We start from the raw sequence: 15,508 nt of genomic DNA, 5'->3' as shown, positions 1-15,508 counted from the left end.
AAAGAGTGCAACTGTTTTCAAATTACTTACAACATGATATGTGTGCTTGCACACACTAGAGATTTTTCTTTTTGTTTTTAGGATAGATTTGTAGAAAAATGATAAAATGTATCTTTAAAGTAATTTTTGTCAACTTTTCAGAGAATCGATTTTAGCTTTTTGGATCCCTTTTGTTGTACTTCTGTTTTCAAGTTATTCTTTTTTGGGTTTCTGTTATTGCTGATGCTCCTTCTTTCAACTCTTTGGAGATCCTGGGACTTGAAATTGATGCTGTGATGGAGTAAGTCTTGGTAGTCTTCATGGAGGAGCTAAATTTATTCTGAATGGTCGAGGGATATGAATTGTTGTGACATAAGGCAGACAGTAAAAGATTACCTTGTCCAAAGATGACCTAGCATACACAAGGGATTCCCTTGTGGCTCAGCTGGTAAAGAACCTGCCTGCAATGCAGGATACCTGGGTTCTATCCCTGGGTTGGGAAGATCCCCAAGAGGAGACCATGGCAACCCACTCCAGTATTCTTGCCTGGAGAATTCCCATGGACAGAGGAGCCTGAAAGGCTACAGTCCATGGGGTCACAAAGGGTCGGACATGACTGAGTGGCTAAGCACAGCAGCATACATATTCTTTTTTTTTTGGTGGGGGGGGGGAGGCTGCACTGGGCCTTCGTTGCCACACATGGGCTTTCTCTAGTTGCGGTGCATGGGTTTCTCATCTCAGTGGCTTCTCTTACTGAGAAGCATGGGCTCCAGAGCACAGGCTCAGTAGCTGCAGCACAAGGCCTTAGCTGTTCCATGCAGAATGTGGGATCCTACCAGACCTGAGCATGTCCTGCTTGGCAGACAGGAAGGAAGGAAGTCCCATACATATCCTTTTCACAATGTGACTTTGACACTTCTCCTAATATCAGGAGGATCTGTGCCAGGACTGCTCCCCCTCAACCCTGGGTGGGTCTTTGTGGTTGCCTCAACCTACATAAGTGTGATAGAACTGACCTACATGTCATTCCGATGTGAGGTTATAAAAACCCCATGACTTCTGCCATGTTCTCTATGGATACTAGCTTTGGTAGAACCCAACCACCATACAAACAGTCCAACTGTCCTGAGCTAGCATGCTGTGAGGGAGCCCAAACTAGCTCACAAGGAGAGACCACAAAGAGAGGCCTGAGACTACGAGGAAAAAGAGAGATGCCCAGCCTACCCCAGTTGCTCCAATCCTTCACCATTTCATATCCAGTCACCGGCTAAAGTTGATCTGATGCATCATATCTCCCGAGCCTGGTCCTTCCTGAATTCCTGACCCCCAGAAATTGTGAAAGACAATAAAACAACTGTTGTTTAAGCCATGGAGAATCACTTGCTATTGAGCAACAAAAACTGAAACAAGAGCTTTAAAACTTCAGTCTCTCCTTCTCAATTTAAGTGATGCTATTTTCCAGTATAGTCATCCCTTGGTATATGCGAGGACTTGGTTCCAGGATCCAGCCCATGGATGCTCACACCCCTTAAAGTAAGCTCTCTATATCTGTGGCTTCTACATATAATATGTAAAGATAACATATAATTATTACTTCATGCAGGTGAGGTTTGTTTAGATCTGTTTATATGTTTGCCAACTTTTTGCATATCAAATTTTCCTTCTGAAGTAACATGCCTTTTTCCTGAGATACAATCTTAAGAATTTCTTTCAGTGAAGGTCTGCTGATGATAAATAACTTTACTGTTTTTCTAGAAAATGTTTTATATTATTTGAAAGATAACCTGTACACACTCCTATGTTGATACCTTCCTTCTCCCAGCACTTGGAAGATCTTGTCCCACTGTTTTCTGACTCCCATTGACTGTTGGAAGAAGTCTGTTTTTAGTCTAATGATCATTCTTTTGCAGATAATGTCCTTTTTCCTCTAGCTTCTTTTAAAAGCTTCTTATTATATTTAGTTCAATTTTATTAAATTGCATTTTTAATTTCACTTATGTTTGATAACTTGCTTTCTGTATTTATGGAGTATATTATTCTTCAATTCTAAAGATGTCTCAGCCTTTGAAAGTGGTGAAAGTGTTAGTTGCTCAGTCATGTCCAACTCTTTGAGACCCCATGACTGTAGACAGCCAGACTCTTCTGTCCGTGGAATTCTCCAGACAAGAATACTGGAATGAATAGTCATTCCCTTCTCCAGGGTATGTTCCTGACCCAGGGACTGAATTCCGGTCTCTTGCATTGCACCTTTATTTTATAATTCCACAATTCCATTTAAATAAAAGACTGAATTTTAGTCCTTCTCATTCCATCCTCCCTGGTGGCTTAGATGGTAAAAAGTCTGCCTACGATGCAGGAGACCCGGGTTCAATCTCTGGGTCAGGAAGACACCCTGGAAAAGGAAATGGCAACTCACTACAGTATGCTTGCCTGGAAAATTCCAGGGATGGAGGAATCTGGCAGGCTGCAGTCCATGGGGTCCCAAAGAGTTGGACATGACTGAGCAACTTCTATTCCATCATCCAAGTTTCTTTGTCTTATCTTCACATTTTCTAGCAAATCTAGAATACTTTCTAGCATATCTTGTATCTAGCGGATTATCTGCTCTATCTCCCAGTTCACTGATACTCTCTTCAGGTATATCTAATCTGATGTCTGTTCACCTCAACAATTATATTTTCATTTCTAAAATTCCTATTTGGTTTTTTTTAAAGCTATCTATATAATTTTCATGTTTTACTACTGACTTTTGATTCATATTTTTTTTCTATAAGAATTTCATACTTAGTAATATATGCATCTGAAAATTTCAATAAGTTCTCAGGCATGTCTATCCACAATTGTTATTTATTTTTTATCTCTGAGGAATCTCAATATTGCTAATTTCAGTGTTTTCTTAAGAGTTTATATCTGTTTGAAACTCCATACAGATCTCCACCCTTTCAGAGGTATTTCTTCTCTGTCTTCTGTTTGTTCTCTCTAGTTCCAGTTTTAGCATCTGTCTTTTAAATTCCCTTACATCATGGCAGATGTTAAGACAGAATGGCTATCAGTGACTGCCAAAACTTGGTGCAAACACTGATAAGTTGCTTTAAGTTTGGAGAGAAAAGGAAAAAGAAGTCAGCTGGCAGAAGAGACGAGGACGTTTTAGGAACACAGTCTGGGGCATGAGTCATATCAAATATTAAACAGAAGTTGCTATAACCTTTTTTTGGACCCAAGTCATTTTCCTCAAAGCTCAAATTATTTTTTAAAAAGTACATCAATAAAACAAATAATTGTTCTCCCAGATAATGTCTCCATACTCCCAACTGCTTTTAGTAAAATTAGAGGTGATTACCATTGGATCGCATGGACTGTAGCCCTCCAGGCTCCTCTGTCCATGGGATTCTCCAGGCAAGAATATTGGAGTGGGTTGCCATTCCCTTCTCCAGGGGATCTTCATGACCCAGGGATTAAACCTGCATCTCCTGCATCGGCAAGCAGATTTTTTTACCATTGAGCCACCAGGGAAGCCCATACATATTTGCTGAGATCTCAAGAGCAAAGATAAACAATTATTGACCCCAAGCTGTTCACCCTGATACTACTGTCTCTAATATGCCTACATGGAAACACACACACACAGAACATTGCTGCTCTTTTCTGTGGCTGCAAATAATAACTTCCCAAGTTGGAGTCTCAAAGTTCAAAAGTGAATTCTTAATATCATAATAAAGCAATTAATTAAGTTCCAGTTTTTATTTGTTTAACCATCACTGGCCCAAATATGTATTGACCTTCTGTTATGGCAAAAATGGCTGAGTTTTCAATTCTATTCAGAAACTGAGAAACAAGCCTTGAGAACTATAATCTCTCCTTTCATATCATGTCAGGATAGAATGACTCAGTTTAGGCCAGTGAACTTTAAACCTATTAAGAGTAATGGAAATCTTGAAAAATCTGATAAATAATATATAATACATACACATAATTTTTTAAAATAAACTTCAAAAGGGGTTCAGAAATCCCCATAAGCCCCTTATGGACACTTAGACCACAGAATATCTCTTAATTGGAAGTAACTTCAGGCTGTAAGTTGTCCATCTTCTTAAACTCTGTATTTTCTGTCCCAGAGTAGATTTCAAACTATATTTGTTGAATGAGCACCTCTGCAACTCTGTTCCTGTGACGCTCCCATATTAACACTCCCTCCCCCCAATGAATTTCCAAATCCTCAACCTCTACATATATGTTTTTTGAAAATATTTACTCAAGACTAATCTGATGGTCTAAACAACTATTTTCCAAACTCCACTTTCATAATTTTCCCTTTTCCACTTCCTATTATCCCAAATATTATAATGATGCATTGCCCCAGACTGCAAAAACCAGCTGGTCACCCAGGAAAGAAACATTTGTAAGGTATATAGCCTCTGAAAGAGTGTCCTCTGAGAAAAAGCAAAAAGATCTTTATAAGAAATATAAAGAGGCTGTGCCTTATTTTATCTGGGGGACAATCCTTGGCAATTTCAATACCTTATTTATATGTTGACTAATTAGAATTCAGAACTGAGGTTATATGCTAACCTTATAACCATATAAGGTTATATACAACCATATAAGGTTAACATATAACCATATAAGTGTTACATGTTAACACTTAACTGAATAGAAGGCAGTCAGTTTATTTTTCTGACAGAAAGACAACTCAACTTAATCAGTCAATTTGACAAAGAGCTTTGGCTTTGCTCTGAGGACATGTAGCATACAAAAAGTTAAATCTGCACATCTGAGATTTTGTGACCATATATTCAAACATGCACAATGCAGCATGCACTAAAAGTACATACTTGGCAACAATTTAACTTTATGCCAAAAACATTAGGTAACTTTTAAAAGATGAAGGAAATAATGCTGGATTTTAAAAACTATATTTTTTAAAAACTATTTATTTTTAATTGGAGGATAATTGCTTTACGATATTAATGCTGTGTTAATGCTGTTTCTGCTATATATCAACCATAGATATATGTAATGTACCCTCCCTTTTGAACCTCCCTTAGTTCTTTTAAAGAGTATTTGAACAAAAATGTTTGCAGACCAACGGGTTAGAGCTGGTATATGTTAATGAAGGTAAATTCATGAAGGGATCCTTTCTGCCTCTACCTGCAAGACCCAGCAAAGGAAAGAACACGATGACAGCAATGGGTCTGAAAATCCAACAGACTCTGCTGCCACATTAAAATAAACTCACTTCTCCTAGGCCATAAAGGTGCAATCCAGAGGGTGACTGCAACCGCAAAGCCCTTTCTAATCTGTGTCCCAGACACCTTAACTAATCCTTTCATTCTGGGTGCTGTCAAAAGGAGTTCACTTTCTACCCATTGAACAACAATGTGTTAAGAGAACAGATTTCACATTAAGTGTTCTTATTTTTACCACACACCAGAAAAAAAAAGGACACAAGGAAATTTTAGGAGGTGATGACTATGTTTATTACCTTAATGATGGCGACAGCATCACGGGTGTTTGCATATGCCCAGACTCATCAAATTGTACATAATAAACATGTGCAGTTTTGGCGGTATATCAATCGTGCCTCAATAAAGTTGTTTTCTAAAAATGAGAATGTATGCTAGACAAGATATCCTGACAAAGCCTATAGCAGAGCTCCTTCTTACTGAGTGAAAATTTCTATTTTTAAAAAATATATATTTATTTATTTGGCTGTGCTGGGTTTTAGCTGGGTCACAGGGGATCTTCCATCTTGGTTGTGGCATGCAGGATCTTCGGTTGCAGCACGCAAACTCTTAGTTGTGGCATATAGGATCTTAGTTCCCTGAGAAGGGACTGAACTCGGGCATCAACAGTGAAAGTGCCAACTCCCAGCCAATGGACCATCAAGGAATGCCTATTGTCTAATTGTTAAGTATATAAAGTTCTCTAATGTTATTGTAAGTGGTATGTTTTTCCTTATTTCACAAAATGGAACTGCGGTATGCATTTTGATTTTGCCTTCAAAAATCTTGCAACATTGAATATATTTTGTTAAGTGAAAAAACTTTCACTCCGTTTTCCAAAATGACATCACTTATGAAAACTCAATTGTCCCCTTGGGCGATATATGACTCATCTCGAAAGATCAGGCGTGCAAGGTCACTGGTTAAGAGGGACTTTGGATTGAGACAAGACTGGGTGAGGTACCAGACTGATGAGTAGCAGCTGTGAACATGAGCAGATGACAAAATTTACATCTTGTTTTCTGCAAAAGCACCCATTTAAATACTTCCTTATTAGGGTTATTCTGAGGATTAAATGAGGCAAAGCACATAAAGAACCCAGAACCTGGCATGCCAAAACACTGACTAAATGTTGACCCTAGATTAATCATAACGACTCTTGCTTGCCTGGTATTAGTTTATTATATTAAATTTTTCCCTTTTAAACACTTAATTATTGTGTTTAAAGGAAAGAAATACTTTGCTTCCTCCTGCTGTAGTTAAAACATTTCTCAAAATCACCATCTCAGTCTCCCTTTCATCTTGCTCTAAGTCTTGTTCTAGATAAATACTCTTTTTCACATGATTTTTAAAAATCCACATTCCACATATTCAGGTAGAAAAATAGAATCTTTTGCTCTTCAATGTAATGTACTGAATGTTTCATTCCCCTTCATAAGAAAGGGAATTTTTTCTTAAAAGTGATTTTATTCCCTACTCAAAATGAGAGTTAAAGTACCATACTGCGGTTACACAAGACACTAACATTGGGGTAAATTGGTTGAAGGGCACAAAGGACTTGCCTACACATTTTTTGTTTGTTTGTTTTGCAACTTCTTGTGAATCTGAAATTATTTTTAAAAATTTAAATAAGCAAATAAAAATAATTCTGCAAGTATTCTCTTGATCTTTTGCTCATTCTCTTGTATCTGATATGAATCCTTCCCAATTTTCCCAGAATCTCAATCCACTTAATTGAATTAAAGAGACATCACCATCATCACAGGTGATTTTCTAATATTTTCCTGATCAGACCTCCCATTCCCCTCAAAATAACCACAAAAAAACCCAAGACGGAGTGAGGGTCAGTAACTAAACTATAAAAGAGAAATGTTTCATTTTCTTATTCTTATTAATTCCTTGCTATGCAACATTAGCTATGTCAACAAACAAATCACACTAAAAATAGTACAGAGCACTAATTTTGGATCATTCAGTTAAGTTACTAACTCACAAATTTGACTGGCATTTTTGGTTTTCAGTGACATTTTTAAAACCAACTATTTATTATGAAAAGAATACATCCATATACACCAACAGCAAAAAGGCTTGGCATATAAAAATGAACAGAAAACTAAAGTACAAATTTTAGAAAATGTCAAATCACCTATGTAGCATTAAGTCCAAAAAAATAGGAGGAATAATCTGCACATAGAAAGAACAGAAACACAAAACTCGTCTTCATGATACCTAAGAGGACATTATAGCCATAAAAAATGCTATGGAAAAATAATTTGGCTCATGGAAAACAAAAATACAATGAAAACAAGGGAGTAGTAGGCTACATAGCACAACTAAAATACTTGGGACATAACACACACATGTATACACACATGTATACACACACGTGTACACACGTGTATACACACATGTATACACACATATACATGCATGTACACACACAAAGCTACATCGCACAAGGAAAGAGTTACACATCATGGTAATATGCCTAGAAGTTCTAATATCCACCTACTAGGAGGACTAGAAAGAGAGAGCAAACATAATGGAGAAGAAGAAATAAATCAGGCATCTGAGAGAATGCTCACAAACATGAAAAACAATACTAATGACAACTAACATTTATATATTGCTTACATATAGAAGGCATAAATAAGCATAGATATAATTATGTTGATAAAATATGTTGATCCAGATATGCCCACATGTTTACCATATACATATATGCATAGTTTAATTCATTATATCTATTATGTAAGAATTATTATCCTTGCTTTATAGACGAGAAAACTGAAGGAGAAAGTGTTAAGTAACTCAGTCAGGCTCACACAGCTGTGAGTGGGTGAGAGGGAAGTGCAACCTGAGTCATCACGCTTTAGTGGACAGACTCCTAACCACGACATCCCAACCACTACATCCCACGTCTTCCAGCTCAAAGGACCTCCACTAGTGTATCAAGCAACATTAATGAAAAAAGACCCACTCTAAGATAAAATATGTCTTGGTAAACTTTCTGAATTTCAGTGAAAAAAAGAAATGTATTAAAATTTTAGTGGAGGAAGTAAAGAAAGATTTCCCTCAAACAAAAAATAAATAAATTTCTACTAGGTTTCTGACTGGCAACTTTGAGTGCCAGAAGATAATGAAACAGTACACTCAAAGTTCTGAAGAATATAAGAAATATCTGAAAAAAATTCATCTCATGTTAATTATAGTTATCTACAAATGGTGAGGTTTGGGGTGAATTTTTTGTTACGATCTTTTTTGTATTTTTCTCTTTTAATTTCTTATAATAATCATATATTTTTGTGGACAAAACTAAGATCATTGTTATAAAAATAAGGATATTCAAATGGATTAAATTTCTTAATAAAAATAAAACTACAAATGCCATAAAACATTAGCAATAATTAATAAATTCAAAAATATTAGGATAATATTTTCTCATCGAAGGCGATGTGGTAAGGAAGACTGTCTACAGAAAAAATTTTTAAAGGAAAAGACTAACAAATTACACTGTATAGAAATGTTGAATTCTGACAGAACATAAGTTAAATAATATGTGTCAGGTTAGAAGAAAACATTAATATTTGCTACATACATAATATAAGCCGTTCCTATAAATCAACAGGAAAATAGTTTGTAAAAAGAAAAAAGCACAAAATGAGCAAAAAATATAGGCAATTTACAGAATAAAAAAATACAGAGTCAACACCCACTCAGATTTCTTGTATTCAGAAAACAACGCATTTTAAGTAAAAAATAACGTATCATTTTTAACTCAACAAATTGACAAAAACCTAAAAGATGAATAGCACATAATGTTTTCAATACTGGAAAACAGGCAGTCTGATGCATTATTGAAGAGGAAGTAAATGGTACGTTTTGGAAGTGTAATTTCATGGTATCTGTCAAATTAAAAATTGTTTGGTGTGTTTCTGAGCATTTATTTTATGGGAATACTTACTTCAGAACCGAAGCAAGGAGTGCAGCATTGTTTATCGCGCGACACACAAGTGCTATTCACTCGGATGAGACTTCCTTAGGTGACAAGTGCCTGCGCCCAGACTGTCTGGATATTTCACCCTTAATTGCTGGTGTACCTGGCCAACGTAAAGGTGATGCTCAAGTCTTCTTTTCACAGAGATCAAGTTTCTCCACATGAGCAGTCCTTGGAAAACCAGCTCACAGCTCACCGCTGGGCTTCATCAGCTAGAGACTGACCCCCAGAAGCTCCCACAGCAGCTGCCAAGATTTCTGGAATCGATACTAGAGCAGGACTTCCCCATCTCCTCCCCCAAATCTGACCGGATGTCATGTGATGTACTATATTGTAATATATAATCACACATTCCTGTACACTCCCACAATATTGCTAATTCCATGCATGCAGATGCAGCAAAGTGGTCATTTCTTTGTTTTTAATAAAACCGATCTGATTTCAGTTCACCAGTCAATGCCAATCAATGAGTTGGGACTGAAGCCAACAAGTTGGAAATCAGTAGTAACGAGTAAACATGATATACTCTTACTTCTTTGAGCAAAACAGAGGATCCACTGTTCGGATTTTACCTTCTCTAAAGGCAAAAACCAGAAACCCAGAGGAAGCGTGAAACAGTGTTTGGATTCCCTTGATCCTGCCGAGTTTATTTACAATTCCCTCCTTCATCCTTCCTGCCTGTCCAGATGGTTTTTGTCTTTGTTTCCCAAACTGATTTATGTTCACTCTCTTTAAGATGTTAAATACCCTGAAAGCCTTCTTTCTAATTCCTCACAAGCAGAAGTCGTAAATTCTTACCTTTGTCGAATTATGCTGGGGTTAGCTGTTACTAAATGACTTTTGGATCCAACATCCTTAGTGTATTCACTTGACAAAGGAGGAAGATTGCATCTAAAGAAACGAGAACAAGCTCTTCAGAATGATTTACATACTTTTAAAACAAGTCAAGTATCATGGCAAATAGGAACTTACTAAATCTAGCTCAATTCACAAATAAATGATTTTTGTCACCTCTTCCCTTTAATAGAAGTTAGATGACTATTATAGCATCTTTAGAATGTTGTCATAAAAACTATTTCTGTGTTAGAAGAAAGAAAATGTCAGCAAGAGAGGTAAGGGATCTACTAAAGGAAAGAGATAGAACTAGAGTGAATTTATTCCATTCAAAATATCTTTGAGGTGATATGTCAGGGTGCATTAGACTTGAAATGAGCATCTGGGGGTGTGGCCCCTGGGCAGTGGTCCCCAACCTTTTTAGGCTCCAGGGACTGATTTTCTTGGAAGACAACTTTCTCACAAACTGGGTGGGAGGGATGCTCTCCAGATGATTCAAGCACACTACATTTTGTGCACTTTATTTCTATTATTATTACACCAGCTTTACCTTAGATCATCAATTAGATCCCAGAGGTTGGGGGCCCCTGTCCTAGAAGATACAGGACCTATAGTTCCTCTCTGTGGATACAAACAAGCCTCAAGAGAAAAGGAAGAATTGCTTGTGTTTTTCATTCTTTTCCCAAATTCTAAATTATAAGAGTACATTCAAGGCAAACTCTGCCACCTAAATCAGTGCATGCATGCCCAACGTATGGTTGACTTCCAGTGAAAATGCTTTGTCATCCAACAAAATGCAGTGATTCTCCACCATCCCAGTCTAGACAAGGGAAAGAGTTCTGGGAAAAGAAATAAATAGCCCCTCCTCCCTCCCACATACACCAGCCTGCCCTGGGTGCTCTCCTTGACTGCAATGTCTTATGAATGCTTACAATGGAAAATGCTGCAACTGCAAATTCAATCTCATGGCTTTCTACTAGTGGGCTGTTATCCAAGTTATGACATCCGCCTCAGTTTCCCCATTACAAAATGAGGATAATGACTTTTCCTCTCCAATAAGCTGGTTGTAAGGATTAAAGTAAGAAATGTATTAAAAAGTCCCTACCTTGATGCCTCACACATAGTAAAAGCTCAAAAATATCCCATATCAGACATATCGTATCTTGGTAACTCAGTTAGTCACTCAGTCACGTCTGACTCTTTGCGACCCCATGGGCTATAGCCTACCAGGTTCCTCCATCCATGAAATTCTCTAGTCAACAATCCATTCCCTCCTCCAGGGTATCTTCCCAACCCAAGGATGGGACTCGAGTCTCCCGCACTGTAGGCAGATTCTTTATCACTGAGCCACCAGAGAAGCCCCAAGAATACTGGAGTGGGTTGCCATGATCAAATAAATATAACTAAATACATCTTTATTACTTATGACCACCCCAAATGAGTCTATAGCTTCCACTGGATTTTTCTTTTATTACTGAGTCCTGATTTCTCCTCTCCAGCCATATCTCTAAGTTGACTCCAACCATCAGAGCACTCTAACTTTGTATTATTTCAGCAAAGTAAAGCATCATTTATTTGTTGTTAGAGATCTTACAAATATCAAGGCCCCAGCCATTTCCCAACTATTAAAATTTCCCGGGCAAATTTCCCCCAGGACATGGGGTTGTCTGAAAATCGACTCAGCTGATCAGCACGAGTTCCTTGATGTTGTCTTGTATTTACCCCTGTGACTCCCACCACATCAGGGCATCTGAGGTAGAAATTTGTCTCACTTGATTTGGACTCTTCCTTTCATCTGCTCTTTGGTAACAAGATCCTGATTCTTCTGACAGCTCCCCACAGAGTAATGAGTCAGCCAGTTGCCGACTTTCGCCGAGTGCCCATTGAAAACAAACAATGAGCATTGTGAGGAGCCTGGGGGAAGCCGAGTCTCAGAGCCTACTTGAGGCGTCCACATCACATCCTTGTGGTTTCTGAGGACTGTGCTGGGGAATGAGTTTACTCATAGTGGCCATGCTCATCTGACCATGGTGCTGACCTTGGGATTCAACTGATCTCTGCCAAGATGAACAGGACTCCCAGGATAAAACGCAGGGCAGAATTCGAGCATCTTTTTCTCTCTTTTCTCGGATGAATATAATTATTTACTTAGCCTTTTTAGTTTTTATTGGAATAGAGTTGATTTACAATGTTCTGTTAATTTCAAGTGTTTCCAGCAAAGGGAATCAATTACACATATATATTGACATATTCCCATTCTTTTTCAAATTCCTAGGTTATGGCAGAATACGGAGTAGAATTCCCTGTGCTATATAGTAGGTCCTTCTTAGTTAACTATTTTATATATAGTAGTGTGTGTATGTTAATTCCAAACTCCTAATTTATCACTTCCCCTTCGATCTTGATGGCCCTTCATAACATTTGAGAATCAATCTCACTATATTAAAACTGTAAACTCTATCGCTAGGAAGTGCAGTCGACCTATTCTATCATCAGTAAATGAAAGGAGTTGGTGCTCATGAATAACAACTTTGTTTTTCTGTGTGTTCCTTGGAGGTTGATCTATGGCTCATATGTCTGGATCCCTTCATACCTTCTTTGTTGTTCAGTCGCTCAGTCATGTCAGACTCTTTGTGACCCCATGGACTACAGCACACCAGGCTTCCCTGTCTTTCACCATCTCCCAGAGTTTGTTCAAACGCATGTCCGTTGAGTCGGTGATGCCATCCAGCCATCTCATCCTCTGCCATCCCCTTCTCCTGCCTTCAATCTTGTCCAGCATCAGGGTCTTTTCCAATCAGGCAGCTCTTTGCATCAGGTGGCCAAACTATTGGAGCTTCAGCATCCATCCTTCCAATGAATATTCAGGGTTGATTTCCTTTAGGATTGACTGGTCTGACCTCTCCGACGTCCAAGGGACTCTTAAGAGTCTTCTCCAACACCATAGTTTGAAAGCATCAACTCTTTAGCACTCAAACTTCTTTATGGTCCAACATTCACATTCGTCCATGATTACTGGAAAAATCACACCTTTGACTATACAGACACCTCCTATTACAAAGCACAACCTCAGAAATACACTTCCAGAGACTAAATGCCAAATTCTACCACATAGTGAAATGTTTAAAACAATAAGGATAATACTTAATACATCCATTTCTGGAAAGTAATGCCATTGTACTCTGGTATAAATAACTGTTCTTCTGGGTAAACTTTCTCTTCAAGTACGAATGCTTGTGATACCTCCCTGCAGCTCTCAGGGAAAAAAAAAGCACACTGTAATTTTAGCTCAACTCCTAAATTGATAATTACACAGATTTACATAAAAGGCACATTTAATACAGTCAAATTGTTTCTTATAAGGCATAATTGTGTAAAAGTGTTCCAAACTTTGCTTTATTGCTGATTGGCACAATGAATGGATATTACTGGCTGAAGTGTCTTAGTAACTGTGCGCGGGATCATAGAGGATGTGGCCACAGAATTGCTGAGAAATGAAAATTCTTTAAAGTGGGAAGTGGAGATGGGTGGGGAATGGGTAGAAAGGAATAGAATACATTTAAAAATTCTTTTTTAAATTATATGTATACTTCAATACATAAAACACATATAATTGAGTATAATTCACAGGCACCAAAATTATATTGTCTTCACTCATATTCCTGAGCCACCCAATTTCTCGCCAGGATATAATCACTGTTACCTCTGTCTTTCAGAACTTCAAGATAAATGATATTTAATGATATTACTTTTTTAAAGTGTCACTTTTGGTTACAGAGCAAATGTTTACTTTGAAATATGAGAAGGTACATTTTAGCATTAGAAGACGTGTCTGAAAATGTCCAAGCAAAGGAAATTATGGCATTGTTACAATTCTGGAAAACATCTTGAACTGCAATAGGGTACACCATTGTGTATAGGCAAGGCTATTTTGGGATCTCGTCTTTCACTGTAATGGTCCATGTACCCTACATTCTAGGATCAGACATACATGTTTCTAATCATAGTCACTAACTGTTTCATTTTGAATATATGTCATTAGCTCAATTTTCTCAAGGTGTCCCCAAAATGTGTATTAATCAACCATGTATAAATAGATCCATAAGTGGTCAAATAAGAATAATTTACAATTAATCAACATTTAATTATTTCCATATTATAAATTCTTTGTGTGTGTGTGTGTGTACTCAGTCGTGTTGGACTCTGCGACCACAAGGACCATAGCCTGCCAGGCTCCTCTGTCCTTGGGACTTTCCAGGCAACAATACTGGAGGGGATTGCCATTTCCTTCTCCAGAGGATCTTCCTGACCTAGGGATCAAACCTGTGTCTTCCATGTCTCCTGCATTGCAAGCGGATTTTTTTCCTGCTAAGCCACTGGGGAAGCCCCATAAACTATCAATTCAACTCAGTCACTCAGTCGTGTCCAACTCTTTGTGACCCCATGGACTGCAGCATGCCAGGCTTCCCTGTCCATCACCAATGAGCTTGCTCAAACTCATATCCATCGAGTCGGTGATGTCATCCAACCATCTCATCCTCTGTTGTCCCCTTCTCCTCCTGCCTTCAGTCTTTCCCAGCATCAGGGTCTTTCCAAAAAGTCAGTTCTTCCTATCAGGTGGCCAAAGTAGTGGAACTTCAGTTTCAGCATCAGTCCTTCTAATGAGTATTCAGGACTGATTTCCTTTAGGATGGACTGGTTGGATCTCCTTGCTGTCCAAGGGACTCTCAAGAGTCTTTTCCAACACTACAGTTCAAAAGCATCAATTCTTCAGTGCTCAGCTTTCTTTATAGTCCAACTCTCACATCCATACATGACTACTAGAAAAATCATAGCTTTGTCAGCAAAGTGATGTCTCTTCTTTTTAATATGCTGTCTAGGTTGGTCATAGCTTTTCTTCCAAGGAGCAAGCATCTTTTAATTTCACAGCTACAGTCACCATCTGCAGTGATTTTGGAGCCCAAAATAATAAAGTCTGTCACTGTTTCCATTGTTTCCCCATCTATTTGCCATGAACTATAAATAAAACTTTTTAAAGATTCAAATGTGTTATGACAACGGCACCATTCTTGAAATTGAATCAAAAGGTACATGTACACATACCTTTAGTTTTGATGCTGCCTTCTTTGAATTCTTTTCATTCTTACCTCCCTCATCATCCCATGAACATCCCACGAACATTGTTTAGTCCTGTGCTGTGCACCCTAATCACAAGCACTTATTAATTTTGAATGTGAATATATCAACACTGACTGTATACGATGCAAATGTAGTCTTGTGTATTTGTAATAAGTAAATATGGATAACCCCATAAGATGCTTAAGACTGATCTTCTGCACATTAAGTTAAAAAAATATCCATCTTCCTAAGTGTGGTGACACACACATGTGTGCTCAGGAATAATTTAAGAAATCACATTTATTGTACTGCCTCCTTCTACATTGTAGACATCTTAAAATCACTTAACTTTAAGTGA

The 15,508-nt window shown here is 37.8% G+C and overlaps 1 protein-coding gene across 1 annotated transcript in view; it reads right to left on the bottom strand.

Annotated features, from left to right (window-relative positions):
* Positions 1 to 15,508, bottom strand: part of ST8SIA1 (ST8 alpha-N-acetyl-neuraminide alpha-2,8-sialyltransferase 1) — a 157,925-nt gene that overhangs the window by 35,699 nt on the left and 106,718 nt on the right. Inside the window, exon 4 of the mRNA XM_065940486.1 lies at positions 9,997 to 10,089. Within this exon, the coding sequence (XP_065796558.1) occupies positions 9,997 to 10,089 (93 nt within the window). The remainder of the gene's footprint in view (positions 1 to 9,996; positions 10,090 to 15,508) is intronic.

This window comes from Muntiacus reevesi, chromosome 1, assembly GCF_963930625.1.
Source record: "Muntiacus reevesi chromosome 1, mMunRee1.1, whole genome shotgun sequence".
NCBI lineage: Eukaryota > Metazoa > Chordata > Mammalia > Artiodactyla > Cervidae > Muntiacus > Muntiacus reevesi.
Note: the sequence above shows the minus strand (reverse complement) of the source record. Positions and strands in the feature narration are given on the sequence as shown.